The sequence below is a fragment of the Stegodyphus dumicola genome, chromosome X1 (assembly GCF_044657685.1).
Source record: "Stegodyphus dumicola isolate Sdum_Otavi_A_Nest chromosome X1, ASM4465768v1".
Classification (NCBI taxonomy): Eukaryota; Metazoa; Arthropoda; class Arachnida; order Araneae; family Eresidae; genus Stegodyphus; species Stegodyphus dumicola.
The window spans coordinates 29386114-29409240 of NC_140780.1; the positions used below are offsets into that span (position 1 = coordinate 29386114).

Genomic DNA, 23127 nt, shown 5'->3' on the forward strand with positions numbered 1-23127 from the left:
TGTTAACGATATTATTTCTCCAAGACATTTACGCAGGTGTGTATTCTTTTCATAAATGATGAAGAATAAGTTAACAGTTTTCCGAGCAGATGCTCCAAATTATACAGTTTTGAAGATTAAGTAATGAAAACATAAACTCTTATTTCTGGTTATGTGCTGAAAAAGATATTACCCTTTTCAAAGAAAACACCTAATAGCGGAATCTTCAAGTTGACTTCAACGTAAATATACCTCCAGGGGGTACTGAACTAAAAGCTTACCACCTTTGTACATTTTCTACTTTGTATGGGAGACCATTACCTTTGTGCAAGGACAATCTATAATTCTGATCTTTCTCAGTTTGTTCCTTTTGCTAACTATGACGAGAAATGGAGCTGCCGTAAATTCTAAATTTATTGCTTCTTCCAAAGACTGATTTCAAGTTGTGTATTTGCCGTCTGTTAGTAATTTAAGCTACCCTGGCTTTAAATTCAGAAACATCCTTTCATCAGTAATTACAGTACATATAAACACAATATCATTATTTAAATTCAGACTTTAAAATCTTCATCTATGTTAAACTATAGAAAGCGCAAGCAGTTTATTTCGTGAAAATTTATCACATTTTTCGTAGGAATTATTAAAACGGTTTTGTATGTAAACTATATATATATATGTAAACACACAGAACAAAACACTGTGTATACATATGGTGATGTATGTTTGTGAGCATGAGTGCGCGTGTATGTTATATTTCCCTATTATATATCAGTATTTTATTGAAAGTAGTTGTAGACGACATTTAATAAAAAAAAAAAAAAAAAAAAAAAACTGAAAAGTATAGTAAATCTCAAAATGCCATTATGAAACTGAATATTACATGAAATCGAAAATTTATGTGAAGCGACTATGGAATGAAAATAAATTCTAGTTAGGTTTCACAGCATACAAAATAACACTTTAATATAACCACATGAGTAAAACGAATGCCAAGAAAATATCCTGAAAATGTATATCGGTGAAAAAAATCTCCGGAAAATGCCTCACGGAAAATATGCATCTGGTTAAAAATATCGCTAGAATAATAAACAATGTAAATCTTTTTATCAGGTACATATACACATGCACCTTGAAAAATATTTGTAATTTTTATACTTTGTAGAGATATATAGAGGATTCTTTAATATTAAATATATTTTTCATTTATTTATTACAAAATATTCTTTCTTACTAAAAATATGCTTAATGATTACATCGTTTATATATATCCTAATTAATTATAAATATTTTTTTTAGTTTTTTGTTATTTGTGTTTCGTTTCTGAGAATTGTTAAAATTCAGGCAATCTGAATTTTACTCAAAAATAAATTCTTTCTTTAGTAACAAGTATAACTTTTGCATTAGAAATTATTCACGATAAATGCAATCTTGCTTTTTCGCCAACAGAATGTTTTGGCTTATTTGACTACATCAAAGCATGCTAGAGCTGTTTGCCTAAGAGGAGGGTCTCTTCGTGGAGGACTTTTTAAAGGTTAGGTTATTTAATTACGGCAAAGCCTCGAGGGCTATCTGCCTAAGGGGAAGGATGGCTTCGTGGAGGACTTTCTAAGGGAAACTGGCTCGTATACACGTTACACATGGTGAAAACCACGAAAACAGCCATGCAGCCAGCTCGTTCGCGGGATTCGAACCTCGGACCGAACTACCAGTGTTGTTCAGCGACTTTACCGCTCGGCCGCTGGTGGGCCCCAGGACTTTTTAAAAAAACTGCTCGTATATATGTTATATATGCGGAAAACTATGAAAACGCCCATGCAGCCAGCCCGTTCTCCTAGAATCGAACTTAAGTCAGAACTCGGTATTCTGCGACTATTCAGCGACTTTACCGCTCGGCTGACAGTGACAGAATGTCTGCTACCTATACATTAATCTACTACAGAGGTGGATTTGTTTCCGAGAAAGAGATGCGAAACAGAAAAGAGATGCGAATGTGCCAATTGGTAGTGCTCTATTTAAATGGTCAACGTGTAAGTTAAGTGGGTGGCCAAATCAAGTAAATGTTTTAATGATATATCTAGCATCTAGATATGATTCGAAATTTTTTTGAATTGGAAAGGCAACGATCAGTTTACAAACAAACTTAAAAATAATTGAACATAATATTCATTTTCAAATACTATTCTATCTAATTTTCGAAGTTAAAATGCCCAACAATTCATATAATTAATGCTGTCGTGCTAGTACATTTATAAAGACTTACTGGTTTACCTTGCGTCCTGTGGTGGTGCAAGCAGTAGCAGATCCAGCTAGTAAAATTGGAAGATCTGTGGTTCGAATCCCGGTCCTTAAGGGAGGAGAATATAAGGAATGATCTTTTTTTGGGGGGGTGCCCTTGTAAGTTAAATTGACAGCACGTCTAGATGAATAATTTTGAAGATTCATGATTGTGATCCAAGCCTCATCAGTGGTTAAGATACACCTCTGAATATTGGCAGTTCGACCTGTTTCGGGTTCGATCACAAGCGAACTGACCGGCTGCATGTTTGGTTCTTGTGGTTTTTCCCCTGTATAATATGCTAGTTTCTCTCAAAATGTCCTCCACGAAGGCATCCTTCCTCATAGGCAGGTAGCCCTCGCAGCTTTGCGTTATTTAAATAGCTGAATCGATCATGATTTTGATCCTTCCAAGGACGTTTTGAGTTTACATGTTTCATGGCTTTACTATTATTAATGAATTCCACTCAGGATGTTATCCAAAAATATATTAACAACTCAGATTATTCGAGAATTTTTTTTTCTATCCGAATACCCAGTAAAACACCTTTGTTATGCATGAAAACTATTATTCATCAGTTTCCACTGAGGGATGGTAATTGAAAGAAATATGATTATTTTTTAAAGCTTAAATGTGAGCTTTAGTATGGAACAAGAAAGATACTAGAATGCTGAAACAATGAAATTTTTATTAATTACGTAAGAATAAACTGGCGGTTCTAGCTTCAATAATCGTTCACATTATGCTATTTGTAATTATTCAACTTAGAGTGAATCACTTAGTTTTAAAAAACAAGTGATTTATGCATTTACAATTACCAGACAAGGCATTTTTTAAAGCATAAAGATAATTAAATGTATTTTAAAAATTGAGTTTGTAATCAAGCTTCGCTATCTAGGAATAAGATATAGCGCTGCAGTTAAGTTATATTCTTTCTTAAAAATATATTTCTTTTGTTCACCTATTAAAAATAACAATTAGAAGCGTTTGTTTTTGAAAATATCCCTAAATGCAACATAAATACAAGGCAGATTTCTTTAGGGAATCCTTTACGAAGACATTTTACCACTTAGGTGGAAAATGTTTTGCTAAATTAAACTCTAAATTTACAAAGGCGATTTTATGAGAAAACAGAAGGAGGACTCTACATTGGACTAATAATTAGCAAGTTGCTCATCAGGAAAAAATAATGGCAATCTTGGATAAAATGAAAATCAGAACGATATTATTGCAAATTCTTCAATAAAGCATTTAACATACTGCAAATTAAAAATTTAAAAAAGCGTTCTTTATTTTGTGAGTTTATTTGTGAAACTATGTGAGAAATAACCTCATTTTATCTTCTAATATTGGAAAATGTTTTCAGCTGTCATTATCTATCACAAATTAAATACCTTGAAATTGGATTCATTTTAAGCTGTTTAAAATATTATTTGTGTTCGTGCTTAGGGTGAAGAAATGTTTGTGTGCTGTGTTCATTCATAAATATATGTATTTCGCCAGGATTTTGATTTTGCACTTCCCAGTTTTTATCAAATAACATAAAATTAGCATTTCATGGGGAAAAAAAAAATTTTTTTTTTGTTTATCTTTAATTTAAACAGCAAAGGGATTAGAATTTTTGTTACTTTGCAAAAAGTACTTAGTAAAAAGATGGATTTCGAATTTGAAATGTTTTTGCTATTTGGTTAGTAAATTAATTAATATAATGTAGTATACTACTTAGTTAACTATGTTTTTATTGGGGGAACCATTTAAGGACATATTATAACGGTGGAAATTACTTTTTTTCTTTTTGAAGTTCCTCTATACATTATAAAATTAACCAATTGATCAAAATTTGCATTATACAATAAAATAAATACTGTAACACAACAACAACGATAAATAGCCTTCTTATATAACAGCCCCAATTCAAATTGCTAACTAACTAAAAACAACGAACGTGGAGACATTTCTATTATGCAGTAAAGTAAAGCTTTAAAATATTTTGGAAGAACTGGTCATAAATTATGTGAAAGAAAGTGAATCCAATTTTCATTTTAAAAAATTTTCTTATAATGTGTCAGCTTATTTTAAGCCATTTTATCTTGTAATAACAACATGATATTGTTTCAGATTAAAAATAATGAATGCAATATCATCCATATTTCGAAATGGGCTTATTTAGTTATGCTGTTATAACTACTAATAACTGTTGATGAAACATTTCCACAGCAACATAATTTTGATCTGCTATGCAAGTTTATTTATGTGTTTATTTTTTTAATAAATATTGAATCGCCGAATGTAAAAGAAAGCATTAATAAAATCTTTAAATGCCTGTCTTTGAGTCTGAGTTCGAACACAGCATATTTAAACCAAGAGACTATTACAAGACTTTGCTAGGATCCTGCTAGCCGCGCAAGACGCTTTGTTAGAAGGAAACAACTAATTGAAAGCATGTGTTCAAATATCACATCTGTCATTTATCTGTCGAAGAAAAGGTAGGACTTTTGTATGAGTATGTTTCAAAGCTTGTTTTTCCGTTCCCTAAGTACGCCAATCCCCAGGGGTGTAATTAGTCTTTTACGACAAATCTGAACTACTGCAGTTCTTCCGAAACGTGAAGAGAATATACTTACGATGACATTACTGAATGATCTGAAAGCCATCTGCTATTCTGAACTATTTTGTACTTTCTTTAAAAATGCAGAAGGTTATAAGTACAGGTTTTTTGCGCATCTACAGTTATTGTTTTCTAATTACTGTCATGTAACATAAATGCAAAAGCATTTAATATTTATTTAGTCTTTCACATAATATGTCAAAACAAATTTCTCTTAAGTCATCTGTTTATGGCTGAAGTTGCTATGTGTATTTCTTTAATTTATGCTATGGAAGTTAAAAATACAGCAATCAATAAAAAATATAAAAATTCTGCACATCTGAAAATAAAATTATGGTAAAATGCTTGAACACCATCTCCAAAACAAGAGACTAAATTTTAAAAAAAATCATGTTTAAGCTAAAATATTAATGTCTTGCAAAATCTTTTCTAACATACGTGACAATTTTTTATAGAGGGACAAGCTTTTTTTTACTGCTTAGACCTAGAGTACTTTTTTTTTTACTTCTTACTAAACAATCATAGATCCTTTCCCAGATTTTACTAATCAAGTCTTGCTGGCCTAAGATGTAATACTTTGATAAAGAAATTCTAAAAATGTTAGCTTTTTTTATTTCAGTAATTCTAAATACTTTTAAAAATTCGGACTACTACAAATTTTATTAAAACTCATACTATGATTCAAAAAGGTGCTTCAGACCGAAGTTTTTAAATTAAAAAGGAACTGTATTTGATATGGTAATGAAGTTAAAATATCATTGCACCTGCTTAGACAATATTCAATCTAAGAATGCTACTATTTTAGAGAATTCTATGCATTTCAAATAAAAAAATAATTATTATATATTCAGATTATACACGACTACTGCGTCATTCGCCAACAACATATATTCAAAAAACAATAAAAATAAAAAAATAAAAATAAAAATACGTTCAAAAGGACATTTCTTTAACGTTTTGTGTGCTACCTTTATTTATTAAATACAATGTTCTTTGCACTTACACCATAAAATTCAGTTCAATAGCAATGTCGATAATTTTAAAATGAGCATATATTTAGAATTTCCGGTACACAATTCCGCGCGCTAGAGATAAAAAGGTTTCCACTCCCGTAGAGTGTTGCTATTGCTTGGTTTGAAATCTTTGAGATTGTTACTCAAAAATTCGTTAAAGCTTCACGAAATATGAAATAGATAATAAAACAAATTCCAAATTTCAAATTTGGTCTTCCACATGCCCATATTCGTAGGAGGATTACGTCATTCAAACTTGGATGGCCTTTCTTCAAACCTTTTTTTTATCACAATGCGAGAAATATACATACATTTACGCAGATTTTCATTATTTAATTACTTCAAATGTAATGCGGGACTAATAACATTTGGTGGCAACAGTCTGAAAAGTGATTCGCCGTTTCTAGTGAATCAACGCAAAATCGCAAAAACGAAAACTGTATTAGTATTTAAAACAATAGTCTCTCACGGACTATTGTTTTAAATACTAATACGTCCCTTTGGACTAATAAATAAAAATATGAAAGGTTTCAGATTTTAAACTACGTCCAAAGGAACGTTTTTAACGTTTTGTGTGTTACCTCTTTAAATATCATGTTCTACGTACTCAAACCGTAAAGTTCAGTTCAACAGCAATATCTCAAAATTATTTTAAAATGACCGTATCTTAGAGTCTCTCACGCTGGAGATAAAAATAGGATTTTTTTCGTACGGTGTTGACATTACTCGCTTTGAAATCGTATAGATTTTTAATCAAAAATTCGTTGAAGTGTTATAAAATATGAAATCGATAATAAAACAAATTTCAAATTCAAATTAGGACTTCCACATGCCCATATTGTATGGAAGATTACGTTATTTAAATTTTGATAGCTCTAGGTACCGTTGTTTTATCACAATGCGAGAAACATGCGTACATTCATGCAGATTCTTCAATATTTAATTTCTTTAAGTATAATACAGAGTGATAATATTTAGTGGCAACAATTTGAAAAGTGATTCGCCGTTTATAGTTTTCAATGAAAAATGCCAAAGCGAAATTAAAAGTCCTTCAGGGCAAATTCCCCCTTTGAACTAAAAATAAAGTAAGTAAATATAAAAAAATAAATTTTCGTGCTTCTTTTCTTAATAGTATTTCGTTTTATTTATTTACTGCGGTTTTTTTTAACTGAAATTTGTTACTTTTAGAAAAGTTGCGGGTTATATTTCGGACATTCAGTTGTTAGGCTGTAGGTTGGTTATTTTAATAATTTATATAGCAAAATACAGAAATTTTAACACACCTTTGCCTTTCTGCTTGTAGTTATTTTGCGTTGAACAATGTAATTACAATTATGTAAGAAAATCAAACTCATTGAATTTTTTTCTAATAAAAATCGCATTGAAATCAATGTACACTGCTCAAAAAAAAAAAAAAAAAAAAAAATGGGACAGTCCTATATCTCCCGATCTACTGGGCCGATTGACAAAATTCAAATTGCGTTCTTCATGTCTCGAAAGCGCGACTTAGGATATATATTAGATTTATATATAGCACTATTCTAACATAGGTATTTTGACACAAAATCGGACTTTTTCTGAAATAACATACCAATTTTTTTACATATTTCAATTCTACGACTCAAATTACGCCTAAATATAAAATTTTGTAAAATTTGGAGCGAAATTTATGGAGAAATTCACAAATTTATGTTGGCACTTTTTTGTCAGTTTGCGCGAATAATACTTCACTTGGCGAACTTCTTAATATATGGCAACCTAGTTTCCTTTCCCATGAGAGGAAAAAAAGTCACCATCGTTCCTTTTTTCCAAATAATATTCTTTATATTATATTTTTAATTATAACTTATTATTTTAAGTAATTTTTTCTTTTTCGAATTTCATTTTAATTGTTTAAGTTGCATGGTTTTTTTCGAATAACTGTTTTAAAATTTTCTATTTACCTATTCGAACTGCGTAAATAAAGGTTCAGCGTTTATTTTTTTCAAATAGTTTTCTTTATATATATTTTTTGTCATAGTTATTATTTTAGGTAATTTTTAAATTTTTATACTTTTAATTGTTTGTGTTGCATTGTCTCTTCAGATAATTGTTTTAAAATTTTCTATTAATTCCTTCGAATTGAGCATTTTTAATATATTTATTATTATAAATTTTCCAGAATTTGATTTTATTTATTTGAATTGCGTTTCTTTCGGAGGAATACTTTGTAACCCGGACTACGATGCGTTTGAAAACTGCATATATTAAAAGAGAAAATACAGTAAAGCACAATTAACACGCCTTTCAATGTTCCGTTCAGAAAAGATATATATAAATAAGAGAGATGTATAACCGACATTTTAACTTAGGATGAATTGCATACACTGCTTTAATCAGTTTTATCATTGTGCCCATTGCTTTACACAATTTTATCCTACATTTGGCTTCTTAAATATTATTCATATTTTAGTCAAATATTTTATTTTTGAAATCGTAAGAATCAAATATCATAAGATTAAAAAGTTTTAAATTAAAAAAAAAAATACAAATACTAAATTTTACCCAAAAATTTATTTTTTCTTCTCTTTTTGTTCAGGCATTCTACTTTATTCTTGCTCTTTTTCTTTAGGCATTCCGCAACTATATTAAAAAGCATCCAAATTTTCGAAATATCTTGATATTTTTGACAATCATTTTAAATAAAGTTATCGCTTTCCATTTCATAAAGGCCCACAAACGGCCGAGCGGTAAAGTCGCTGAACACTGGTAGTTCACTCCGGGGTTCGAATCCAGGTAAACGGGCTGGTTGCATGGGCGTTTTCGTGTATTTTCTCATGTGTACCGTGTATGCCAGCTGGTTTCCCTTAGAAAGTTCTTCACAAAGGCATCCGTCCTTTTAGGCAGATACCCCTGCTTTGACGTAACTTAATAATCCAATTCAATCCATTTCATCAATATTTGGTCAGAGCCTTTATCAGTCTTTAGAGGCTAAACATTTTGAACGTATGAGATGAAAGGAAAGACTGGTTTCATAAAGAGGTTTTGGTTTATTTAATTATGACAAAGCACACTAGGGCTATCTGCCTAAGGGGAGGGATGCCTTCGTGGAGGACTTTCTAAGGGAAACTGGCTCGCATACACGTTACACATGGGAAAAACCACGAAAATGCCCATGCAGCCAGCCCGTTCGCGGGATTCGGACCTCGGACAGAACTACCAGCGTTCAGCGACTTTACCGCTCGGCCGCTGTATCATCAGGAGGGAAAAAAAAAACGTCTTTAGGTGACATCCACATACATCACTGGATAAACTCCTGAATATTCAAATAATTCGAATGATAAAATCATAGGATTCTCAATTTATGATACGATATGATGTTCTATAACGTAATTTAAATTTATACAACCATATAGTCTAAAACCAGTCGCTCTTCACTTTAATCTGCAATGATATCGTTTTTGTCTTTTCTGTTAACCACAAGCTCAATTGATGGTATTTTCTGGTGTACACGTCCAAATGGTTTTTCTTTAAACACCTAAATTCTTTGAAATATCCTGAAAGTATATTCAAAAGCGTCCAACTTTTTGAAACATCTTGGTATGTCTGACAGCCAAATTTCCCTGCAAATTTTTGCTTACTTTTCTCCCTAATTTTCTTCTTTCCTTCTACAGTTATTTTCAGTGCACACACAAGAAAATTAAGACTTTTCGATTGCTAGACTTCGATAAATTTTGCATTCTTGTCAATTTTTAAAAATATCAATTACATGAATTGCGTTTCAGCTGAAGACAGCTTTTCATTTTCTAGTCATTTTAACTATAAATAAAGTTTAAAGCGAAGTCCAAAGGATAAATATTTTAATTAAAAGATTTTTGCTAAATGACAAAGAAATAAAACAGTCCAGCAGGGTTTATTCTGTACCACCGAGTAACCCGATTCTTATATCGGCTGAAACAATCTAAATCATATTAAAGATCATGTTTTTTTATACAATCTATAACGCGAGAGAAAAATTAGCTTCTTAAAACATTCTTTTTAAGAGAATTAATATAAAAGATCATATTTATATATATATATTTAAAGCTAGGACTTGAACCAAACTGCCAAATTTTTAAAGTTTAATTTACATGGTGGTTATAATTAAAGTTCAAATTTGAAATGGTCATAAAAGGAAAATTACCGTACCAAATATTATCAAACTTGGGAATCGTGTAAAGGAGGTTACGGGAATTTATTTTCCGCGGAAAATAAAAAAAGAGTTCAAAAACTCACCATCAGGGGGAAATTGGCGCTGTATACAAGATTGATAAATGAAATAAGACACGAAAACATCTGTTTAAAATATGTTTAATATTTTCCGAAACGTGTTACAAAGCAATGTAGCGTCCAGCTTTTTCCGAAAGCAAGTTAAATCCCGTTACTGCATTCTCAACAGCAGCTCTTAGCATATCAGGAGGAATGTTACGGACATGTCAGTGTATCACATTTTTCATTTCTGCCAAATTGTTTAGACTATCACCATAAACAGTGCTTTTGAGAAAACCCCATAGCTAAAAGTCACAGAGGTTGAGGACTGGTGGAAAGAGGGGAAGTTTTGGCCTATAAGACGTTCATTCGTGAAATGTTGCCTAAGTAACTATGCGACACTCTTGAGGTGGGACCCAGCCTTGCATAAAAATCGTAGTATCTAAAATTCCATGTTACTGCAGTTCATGTATCACGAAACATTTTAACATTGACTCTAAGTGAGCTGCAATCACAGTGGTCCAGCTGTCGACTGCTCTTCAGAGAAAAATGGTTCAGTTATAAAAGTAGCTGTCATTCAACACTAAACGGTGTGGAATGACTGCTATGCAATCGAATGCAGTAGGAGAATGCAATGGAACTAGATAGATAACATGAGGGATTTCTTCGGCCCAAATCGATTAAAAGCGTTTTGAATCAGTATCTTTATGTTTTAGGGCCGAATTCAGGCTTCAAAAATTACAAATTAGCGATCTGTAAGAAAATGATTTCCAGATTGTACGGACTTGTGCGAGTGATTTGCGATCTCACATTTTCTAATCGCTAATTCGTGGTTTTCACGGACGAATTTCTCACTTACACGGATGGCGCACTCAACGTTTATCGAATTTAACGCCTTTAAATGGTAATTTGCTTACTTCAAAGTTTCTTAAGGGTATATATACAACATATTAAACCCGTGTAACAAAAGGTTAAGTTAGATTCCGACCCATATTTCGTTCAACAATATTGTATACAGCGCCATTTCCCCCCTGGTGGTGAAGTTTCGAACTTCCTTTTTTTCCCGGAAAATAAATTCCTATGACCTCCTTTACACGATTACCAAGCTTGATAACATTTGATCCAGTAGTTTTCGTTTTATGACCGTTTCAATGTGGAACTTTAATTATAACCACTCCGTATATTATTAAATTTTCATTTGAAGCTATGCGTTATATGTATACCATACGTAAATTTTTCGCTTTTATGGAAAAATAAAGAATCGAAGCAAATATACTTAGGATAATGGACCAAAACTGAAAAAATTTCCCCTTCCTTCGAAAATAAAATTTTGAAATTCGACCTTGAATTTATTGGGTTATCGAAATATTTAATTTGACTTATCTTCTAAGTCTTAGTTCCGACAAGAATTCCGTCAAAAATTCCGAATTACTTAAGCTGAAGTAAAAGATTTAGTATATATTCACTGTATGTTAGTAAAGTAATCAGAGTGTAATAAAAATAGATAGAGATTTGTTTTTGACATGCCTCTAAAAGTAGATGTCATACTCCTTTTGTCTCTTCAATATCAAAAAACTTTCCTTTGAGAGGCAACTTTAGTTTGGGGGAAAGAAAAAAATCACAAGAAGACAAATTTGAAAAACATGCAGGAAGATTGAGTACACATACTTATTTTCGGAACACAAGCAGTTCTCCGACTGGTTATTGAATAATGAAAAGATGCATTATCATGCAATACAAAACATTTGGAATACGTTGTCTGACTGAAAACGTAAGATTAAAAGTCATCTGCTTAATTCACAGCCATTTACAAGTCAACTATTGGGGCAATTGCAGAATCGTTTTGATCCTGAGCTTCTAAAACAAACCTTATATCACTGGATTTAAACACTTCTTTAATCTTCTGAGAACGTTCCTGCTTTAGCTCATATTCCAAGAATATTAAGTGAATACAATTATTGCAAAAGAAATTGAATATTCATTTGCACTACGGCTTGGTAGTTTATTAACGAGTTAACAAAACTTAAATTCTGCTTTTTGTGTCTAAGTATACAACAATATTTTAAATATTTACAAATAAAATATTAAATTGGAGATTTAATTGGAGCCTCACCAGTTGCCTAGCATTTGTAGATTGTTAAATACTAATTGTTTGTTGCGAAGTCTAACCCAGGCTGCATGGTTGGTTTTCGTAGTTTTCTAGGTTCTCTTTACAAAGGTTCTCTATGAAAGCATCTTAACCAAATAGCTCCCATGTTCTTTCTATGTTCAAATAACCAACTAACCTAGTTTAAGCGCGATTTCCAAATGAAGTTACTAGCAAAACCCGAATACTCATTAAAAATCATGGGGCCCACCAGCGGCCGAGCGGTAGAGTCGCTGAACACTGGTAGTTCGGTCCGAGGTTCGAATCCCGCGAACGGGCTGGCTGCATGGGTGTTTTCGTGGTTTTCCCCATGTGTAACGTGTATACGAGCCAGTTTCCCTTAGAAAGTCCTCCACGAAAGGCATCCCTCCCCTTACGCAGATAGCCCTAGTTTGCTTTGCCATAATTAAATACACACCACTACATTAAAAATCATGTAGCTTGCCAATCGGGAGTAACATGAAAGATACGGCACCAATACTTGAATTGATGTTACGGTACGCTGTTTCTAAATTCAGACGGTCATTCCTTAATTAAATAGCCCACCAGCGGCCGAGCGGTTAAGACGCTGAGCACTGGTAGTTCGGTCTGAAGTTCGAATCCCGCGAACGGGCTGGCTGCTTGGGCGTTTTCGTGGTTTTCCCCATGTGTAACGTGTCTACGAGCCAGTTTACTTTAGAAAGTCTTCCACGAAGGCATCCCTCCATTTAGGCTTATAGCCCTCGTGTGCTTTGCCATAATTAAATAATCCAATCCAATCCTTAATTAAATATAATTGATTTGTAAGTTCTACTAGAGCTGACGGTAAAAATTGAAGTGCAAATAAATAATATCGTGTGCAATCTTGATTAATATAAAATTAAAAATTTTGCATAGAAAAATATTTGCATTCAGACAAAGTTTTTTGAAATATCTGCAATTACTTTATAAGAAGGATTATTAATAACCGTAATGATTACTTATTATATTACTGATGATTAGGATTCAGTTCTTGACAATTACATTCCAAATTTGAATTTTAAGGATATAATGAAAATACGCTGCGAACAAAAATACATTTTAGGATAAAAAATGAGTTGGTTTTTTTATGTGTTAAAACTTCTTAAATTCATTTAATAAACATCGTATCCTCGTTGTTAATTGAATCCAGAATGTTGTGTGTCGTTTATATAATTGTTCTTACTTGTCCACAGAAGCTGCTGACTTATCCAGCCATTTTAATTTTTAATTATGGCAAAGCACACTAGGGCTATCTGCCTAAGAGGAGGGATGCCTTCGTGGAGGACTTTCTAAGGAAAACTGGCTCGTATACACGTTACACATGGGGAAAACCACGAAAACGCCCATGCAGCCAGCCCGTTCGCGGGATTCGAACCTCGGACCGAACTACCAGTGTTCAGCGACTTTACCGCTCGGCCGCTGGTGGGCTTATCCAGCCATTAAGTAGCTGCAGATCATTTCTACATAACCATTGAACTTCCACTAATTCAGTCTCTAGAGGGTTGTATGTTTATATCATAATTTGACTTATATAAATGATTATTCTAAATCTTATGTTTCTATAAAAATATACTGTGCTTTAAAAATATGGATGGTAGTATCTGCCGCTCTTTCAGCCACTTCAAAAGCAACAGTTTGTTTAGAAATAAATTATGCAGTTAATGTCATAAAATTCAAATAAACATTAAACGAAAATTCTCAGTTTTAGACAATTGGATTTAAACGAAGTAAAGTAGCAGACGATAAAACGCCGAAGGTAAAAATTTACTCTTAGAAAAATGTACTCTTATTTTTTTAAAAAAAAGGAAGAAAGAGAGAAATTTTAAAAAATTGTTAAAAATTTGAATAATATCATCTATAATTTAAAAAATAGATTTTCATATAGTATTAATAAATATTTATTACGCCTTATTGAGAGGAAAAAATCATATAATTAATTCTCCGTAAAATTTTACTTGAAATTAAAGGTTAAAAATAGCTGTGGCAATTCAGTGTAACAAAAATCCATAGACCACATTTGGCGCTATTATCGCTAAAAAAAAACATGCCAAATTTCAAAACGCGAAAATATGTAAATTCGTGTATATCTTAGAAAATTTTGAATAAAAAAGTTTTTTTCGAAAAATTTATAAAAATTATTTAAAAATAGAAATTTAAAAAATAAAACACAAAAAATGGGTAAATTTTATTTGGAATGAACCTAAATTTCGAAATGTGAGAGAAAAAATCAAAAAAGTTTAATAAAAAAAGAGATATTAATAAATATTTGCCAAATTCAATTAACATTGAGGAGCTAAAATTTTGAGAGCTAATATTTTAAAAACTAGTCGTGCGATTTTTACAAAACTTGGTATTCTGGCATAATTTGAGTCGTAGAATTGAAATATGGAAAAAAATTGGTATGTTATTTCAGAAAAAGTCCGATTTTGTGTCAAAATACCTATGTTAGAATAGTGCTATATATAAATCTAATATATATCCTAAGTCGCGCTTTCGAGACATGAAAAACGCAGTTTGAATTTTGTCAATCGGCCCAGTAGAACGGGAGATATAGCACTGTCCCATTTTTTTTTTTTTTTTTTTTTTGAGCAGTGTACATAAAAAGATTTGGAATATTTGAAATGAATTTGAACAGAACTTCATCAAACCAGTATAAGCCACGAATATTGTTCCAAAATGAATAAATAATTCGCCATTATTATTTTTACTATCAAATTAGATTATGCTTCATAAACCCATTCAAAATACGCTTATTATAAATTACTGTTGATGGCTAATTTTTATTTGAATTATTGCTTAATTATGTTATTCTTTACATGTAATTATATAATTCATATTAAATGCAGTAATTAAATGCGCTTCGTTTCGCTCGAATAATTAAAATTTATAACTTATCGGTTTTAATTATGTATCTATATATTCATAAATAAATTTGTTTAAATATTTCCTAATACTATTTTTTAATTGAATTCACGAGCATTTCGCATATTTCTGAACATTCAATTTAAAAACTAAAAGATATTTTATGAAAATGTTATCTGTTTAAAGAGAGTATTGAAAAAACATGCTTACATGCTACTTTTTTATTTCGCGATGAATGTCCACGTTTGTTTGTTTTTATAAACCACTACATGCTCAAGCGTTTTCTTGGCGATTAAACGTATCGGTCTAAAACGAAAAAGAGCAACCCTCTTTCCCTCCTACTGAGAACTGTCATTTAGAGATCTCCAGGGTTCCAGAAATAAGGAGGGCAGGAGACATCTGCACGGCCGCTTTAAGGCGGTCATAACGCTTTCGAGGTCTTCACCACTGACCGCCTAGAACCGTCAGTAACGCTTTCGAACACTTTTCCAGTGACCGCCTAGAAGCGTCCGTAACGCTTTCGAGGTAGGCCGTCTTGACCGCCTAAACCCGGTCACAACGCTCAGAGGGCTAGAGGAAGGAACTGAAGGGCGAGCCCGCACAAGAAGGAGGATAAATCAAACACGAATCCTCGCTATCTTCCAGGACTGGGCAGAGAAAAGAATGTCCGAATATCACAAAGATAAGTAAAGCTTTATGTTACTTTGCAAACTTAAGTTAATCTTTCATTCTTACTACAAGTGGCAGAATTCAAGACGTTTTACCTCATGTGAGGTCTACCTTTATCGCCAAAAAGGCGAGAAATGAGTTGTTACCTATTGTGGTATTATGTTTTTCAATTACTCGCGCGTAAAACTAAAGTTGATGTATAATAGGAATGTGTAAATACTTGAATATTGTAAAAGTTATTGTATAAATTTTATTTAAAAGATTCTGGCAAGAAAGAAGTTTTGGTCTGAAAGACTTTTGAAATGTAGTATTTCAATGTAGAAGAATTGGCACTTGCTTGGAAAAGAATAGAAGTTAACAATGTACTACTAATGTATGTTTTAAATTGCGTAAAATTAACGGCATGTTAATATGTTCTTATATACAATGTGAACTGTTATTTTAAATGTTAAGAAATACTGTGATATGGTAAAAGTGAAAGTAATGCCAAAAATTTTAAACTTATTCGTGTGACTGAAAAAAAAAAGAGAAAAGTATTGTGAATATGTGTTAAAGGTTGAATGAATGTAGTTAGGCTCTCTGACGCTACACTTCAGAGTTAGCCACTTTCAGAATAGTACCTCAGGGTTTAGAGATGAAGATAGGGTGTGTTACGAGGTCTTGTTATGTTGAATTTTAACACGTTAGTGTTTTGATTGTAGACGGTAGTGTTGAACACTGGTATATAAACACATTCGTGTTCGGTGTTTTCTTTTACAACACATGTCAGAGAGCACGGGGAGAGATAATTAAAATAAAGTCATGAATGAAATAAGAATGTTAGGAGAAATATAAATATTCATGTGACTTGCCATTTAATTGTGTAACATTTCATTAAACTAGTTTTCCTTCCAGATCTCTGGAAGGAACCAGATTTCAACTAAAAGCTCCTGTTTAGATGCAGTACAGATGAAAAGTAATTGTCCATGGAGCTGATAATGTAAAACAATTTTTTTTTTAATTTCTAGTTTCTAGTGAGAAATGTTTGTAAAAGATTGGCCTCGCGTTAGATTCTAGAGCTAAAAGTTTTCAACAAGGTCGTTTTAGACCTCAGTTTCAAACTAATTAACTCTGGCGGGAATTATGTAAGGATCTTAAGTTTTACTGACGTTTATTTTATTTTAAATCTTTACTATCACTTCTTATTTTCTACTTCCGTCCAGAATTAAAAGCTTTAACTTATTTATGCAAATTTGTCTGGCGAACGCCAAGTACTTAAGTTGTGGCTTTTTGCCAAGCGAGAGAGAGGAAGGAGTTAGTAGAAGCAGGCCGCGTGCCTTAGCAGTTTACTCGGTTGCTGGTTGCCTTCCAGGCCAGAGGTTTAATCCTCTTGATAATTTTAAACGTATCGTAGTGTTCAGACCACAAGTGGTTGGCCTCTGTATTCCGAAGTCCGGAAATTATTGTAAAGAGTGAAAAATAAAGGGTTTCGTATACCCTTCCTGTGTATCTTGTCTACTTCCCACATTTATTGAACATAGCTTTAGTAAGCTCCCTGTTCCGAGTCAGATTCTTGAATGTTCCCCAAGCAAGTAAGGAGAAACGCTGAACCTGATAAGCTGTATACGTTAAAAGCAGAAAACAAATACAAACTCGAAGAACACGTCAACAAAATGCTCGAAATCATAGACGAATTGCGAGGAACCGGTGAAGAAATAAAGGACAGGCACATTGCAGCGCTCTTACTAAGCGGCTTACCAAAGAGCTACGAAAATCTCATTACAGCTTTAGAAGCACGCCCAGAAGAAGAACTAACGCTGGAATACGTAAAAACGAAACTGATCGAGGAATGCCTGAGAAGGAAAGAAGTAACGCGAGCAGAAGAAACGACTGCCTTCAAAACGAATTTTAAGACAAAATTCAAGCATTTAAATCAACGAAGATGCAATTATTGAAAAAAAAATAGGACACTTGGAAAAAGAGTGCAGATTCTTAAATAACCACAAAGAAAAAGATAAAAACGAAAGTAATTCGTTTTTCAAGAATGAAAAGCAAACAAATAAAGGAAACTATGGAAATAAACAGAAAACGAAAGTTGCTGTAAACGAGGATACACATGAAGATGAAAACGAAAATAAGAATCATAAGAAGACTGAGAATTACACGTTCGAAGTCACCAGAGAAAGAAAATCTCAAAACTTAAACTGGTCAGTTGACTCAGGTGCTACTTGTCATATGACCGATAACATAAACTTTTTCACCAAATTGGATAGAAACAAAACTGAGCAGATAACAATTGCTAACGGCACGCAGATGAAGTCCGAAGGTATAGGAGAAGGGTACTTATACTGTACAGACGACGAAGATAACGAAATAGAAGTAAGACTCGTAGATGTTCTGTACGTTCCTGACCTAGAAGGAGGATTGATATGCGTACGAAAAATTACAAAGAAAGGATTCACAGTTGAATTTGAAGAAGATGTTTGCAGAATAAAGAAGAAAAATAAAACCATAGGAATTGCTAAAGCAGAAGGAAATTTATATACCGTAGTTGAATCGCAAAAAAAAACAGCCAAAATTGCGGCTGCAGAAGGAAGAGAAAATAGTATAGATCTTTGGCATAGAAGGCTAGGACATAGAAATTATGAAGCAATCAAGAGGCTAAAGAATGATGACCTGGCAACCAGAATAAGAATTGACGGAGAAGTCAAAAAGGAAAAAGAATGCGAATGCTGTATCAGAGGCAAAATGACTGAATTACCGTATCCCAAGCTAAACAACTATAGAGCAAAATCAGTTCTAGACTTGATACATTCAGATATTTGTGGACCAATCGGTACAACATCACTAGGAATAAAGAAATACTTCATAAGATTCATCGACGATCATTCGAGATACACAACGATCTATCTGCTAGCTACAAAAGATGAAGCTATCTCCAAATTAAAACAATTTGTAACCATGACGAAGAACAAATTTGGAAAGAAGCCAAAAGTCTTAAGAACAGACAATGGAGGAGAATATACAAGCAAAGAGATTGAAGACTGTCTAAAGGAAGAGGGACTCGAACATCAAACCTCCGTAACACATTCACCGCAACAGAACGGTAGAGCAGAAAGAAAAAATCGATACTTAATGGAAATGACAAGATGCCTATTACTCGATTCAGGACTCAAAAGAGAATTTTGGGGTGAAGCCGTGATGACAGCCACCTATCTACAAAACAGGCTACCATCAAGATCAGTTGAAAAAACACCGTATGAACTATGGAATAATAAGAAGCCGAACCTAAGCCATATCAGAGTCTTCGGCAGCACAGCTTATTGTCGAGTTCCAAAGCAAAAAAGAAGCAAACTAGATGAAAGAGCAGAAAAAGGAATTCTTGTTGGATATAGTGACCGTACTAAAGGATATAGAATTTACATGCCACATGCAAACGTCGTGATCAGAAGAAGCGTAATATTCGATGAAAACAAAAAAGAAGAAATGCCTTGTCAATTAAATGATCAGCATGAGGAAATAGAATGGCCTTTTAAAGAAAATAAATTGATAGAACCACGTCCAAATGATACTACAGAGAAAGTAATTGAAACAAGAAATTCCCCCATTACCGAGAAGATCCCACAGAACGACTAAAGGAATCCCACCAAACAGATTCTCATACATGGCTAAGAATGAAGAAATCAAAGTTCCTAAAGACTGGGAAGAACTTCACACTTTTCCTACCAAAGAAAAGGAACTGTGGTTAAAATCTACGAAAGAAGAAATGGAAGCACTGAAGAGGAACAAAACATGGGAACTAGTCGATTTTCCAAAAGGAAAGCAAGCAATTGGAAACAAATGGACATTTAAAACAAAATCCAACGCTTCAGGAAATATTATCAGATATAAAGCTCGTTTAGTAGCTAAAGGCTATTGCCAAAAACTTGGGCACGACTACGACGAAACATTCGCACCAGTCGTAAAGTATACAACAATAAGGACTATTTTGGCAATAGCAGCTCAAAAGAAAATGCACGTAAATCACTTCGATGTAAAAACAGCGTTTCTATATGGAAATCTGAAAGAAAATATATATATGAAGCAACCAGAAGGCTACATCTCTGCTTCTGAATAAAAGTATCTACGGATTAAAACAGGCAGCCAGAAACTGGAATCACAAGATAGCTGAAATCCTGCGCAAACAAGGATACGTTCAAGGAAAGGCTGATCCATGTTCCTTCACACTAATCGAGAAAAACGCAAGAACTTACACAATCGTTTACGTTGATGACATATTAGTCGCGAGCGACAAGTGTGAATCAATTCAAGAAGTTGAACGAATTCTCAAAGAATATTTCAACATTCGAAATCTTGGAGAAGTGTCTACATATCTAGGAATTGAAATCAAAAGAGAAAAAGACGGAAGATTTAAACTTCATCAAGCTAACAAGATTAATAGTATGATCGAAAAATTCGACGGAGAGTCACCAAAGAAACTAAGCTATACACCCATGACTACGAATTTTACGAAGAACCAAAACAACCAGGATGACGTTTTTCCCGATAATCGGAAGTATAGGGAAGCAGTGGGAGCACTTTTATATTTAGCAACAGTATCAAGACCTGACATAGCAAATTCTGTTGGAATACTTAGCAGAAAAGTAGAAAATCCATCAACATCGGACTGGAACGGTATCATTAAAATCATACGATATCTGAGAGCTACAATTAATTACAAATTACATCTAAAATCCAATGGTGCACCAGTCATAAAAGTTTACAGTGACGCTGATTGGGCAGGAGATACCTCTGACAGAAAATCCACATCTGGATATATATTTCAAATAGGAAACAGTACGGTATCATGGGGAAGCAAGAAACAAAATTGTGTCGCCCTATCTTCGACAGAAGCCGAATACATCGCTCTAGCCTTAACATTGCAGGAGCTACAATGGATTAGACAACTGATGGGAGATTTAGGTTTCGCACAACAGGAAGCGAACATCGTATTCGAGGACAATATATCATGCATAAATCTTTCCCGAAAAGAGAAAGGAAGCAGTTACACCAAACACATCGATGTGAAATATCACTACGTATGTGATCTGCAAAATCAAGGGATTGTTAAATTAATACACTGCAACAGTAAAATGATGTATGCAGACATGTTCACAAAACCTTTGCCCAGACAACAGCTGGAGTTTTTATTAAAAGGAATCGGGCTTACTGTGGACAAAACAGCTCATCGAGTGGGAGATTGTGGAGCAATTCATAACGGAGGCGATGAGGCTGTGCAACTCCGACGTTAGTTTCCCCCCTCACCCCCGCTAACTGTGATTGGACTTGATCCCCCCCCCGAAAAAAAAAAAGGAGAAACATTCTCTCCTTGTATGACTCACTTCTCGCATTATGCAATGGATAGTAAACAACGCTTGTAATCATCTCTAGATATTTTTTCCTTCATATACCTAATAAATATGTTATTTTGTGTTTGCTAATATAATGATCGTGTTCCTTACCTCCGCAGCTTGGATTACACTTTATTAAGGTAAGAACTTTAATTCTGTTTTATTCATCTGCTCGTTTTGATTTAGCGAAGTTGTAACAGTAAACAAAAATGAACCACGAATACCATCATTTGCAAATAGAACAATTGAAAGATTTTGAAATTATAGTTTTCTGAAAGATGTTACTAATCGTAATCAAAGCGGAACTGTGAATTTCAGATCCATTGTCTTGAATGATCATTGATATCATCCCCCAGCTCATTTAAATTGATGCTATATATTCTAATATTCTGAAGCAATTGCTCAGAATCCTCACAATATTCCTAAGTATTTGGCCGTGAGACGGGCCTTTTATTGAAAGATTTTTCAGTTTATTATAAATATGTGAAAGCAAAATTCACATATTAACGAAGCATAAAACACACGAAGTCAAATAATGCACAGTGTAAATAGACACATTTTTGACATGTAAACATCTGTAAACGTCACATGATGCGCAAACCGAGAGGCGCGTAAGACGAGAGGGTCAGATCATGATCCCATAAGTTGCCTTCTCTCCGTAGACGCTAGTCGACATGTTTGGGGATTTAGCGCCGATCGAAATGATTGAGGCGGTGCTTTGAAGTTTGTTATCGTAGTGTAATTTTGGCCCTACTTGGTTTAAAAAAAGTAATGAATGTTTTTGTGCATGTAAGTAAAATGGCGTTTTAAAAGGCGTTAAATTCTATCTAATTTAATGCATCATTAAATTTTTTATTTCAGAGATTTGTGTTAGTTTCACTTTGGCCGGTAAGCATTTTTGGTACTCTTACTTTCGCTAGTAAATATTTTGGTAAAAGTATATTTTAGGGTACACCTTGGCGATATTTGGCAGTAAATGGATACCGAGTTTGTGCAATTCTTTGATTTGTTATTTTGGGCCAAAAATCACCACTACACAAAGCCAAAATAACAAGACAAAGAATTGCACAAAGTATCCATGTACACATCGACCTATTTTCACTTAAAAAACATCAGAGAATTCCACTAACAAGGCTTTGTGCACTCCCTTGTACACATCGAACTATATTCACTTAAAAAGTCAAAGGAGCAGCCAACAAAAATATATATAATCTGGATAAACAACATTTTAAATCAAACAATGAAATAACATGAAGAGGGAAATTCATCTTAGCACTACACGAAGGAAATATCCACCTACCTTATTTACGAATTCACGCGTCTTCAGTCAAAGAAAATTCCTTAACAGCATCCAAACTATCTGAACTAGAATCTGTATACTGGTGTCGCCACATAAATTCCCAAAATAAGAGTAAAAAATATCCTCCATTCGAAAATATCCGATGTTACCATACGCATTTCCTTCCTCCAAACAGGGCACATATTAATGGCTACTAAGTAAACATCGATTTACACACCAGTCAATTAATGCTTTTTTCTCTTTCCTTCCAAGTCCTACAGAAACTTCAAATTTATCTTACCACATTCGGCCAATTTACCGTGTAAATCACAAAATAACAATGTACTAATCCATCACACGCAAGCCCTTACCCCAAATCCGTCACACACTTTTCAAATTTTTTCTATGATTCAAATTCGCCACAATCAATTACGTCATAATAGGGTTTTCATAGGCTTCAACTACTCAGGTTGTCATAAATGAAACAACAACTTGGCGATAAATGAAACAATTTCATGATAATACAAGGGGTACCCTACAGTCAACTCTAACCAAACAAAATCTATGCCATTAAGTAAATTGCCGGTGATGTATTACCCTAAAATATTTAATTGCATTTAAAATTTCTGTAAATTTCCTTGCTGTTATGTTTAACTTTACACCAAAGTAGGCATTCGAGTATGTGATCAGTTACATTTTC

The 23127-nt window shown here is 33.3% G+C and overlaps 1 protein-coding gene across 4 annotated transcripts in view; it reads left to right on the plus strand.

Annotated features, from left to right (window-relative positions):
• Positions 1-21787: 21787 nt before the first annotated feature.
• Positions 21788-23127, plus strand: part of LOC118199566 (telomerase protein component 1-like) — a 507852-nt gene continuing 506512 nt past the window's right edge. For 2 of the 4 annotated variants that reach the window (XM_085808431.1, XM_085808432.1), the window contains exon 1: positions 21788-21937. In XM_085808431.1, coding sequence (XP_085664557.1) covers positions 21924-21937 — 14 coding nt within the window. In that variant the 5' untranslated portion in view covers positions 21788-21923. Of the gene's footprint in view, positions 22037-23127 lie in introns of all 4 variants that reach the window. The other 2 variants (XM_085808434.1, XM_085808433.1) reach the window with 2 other exon arrangements.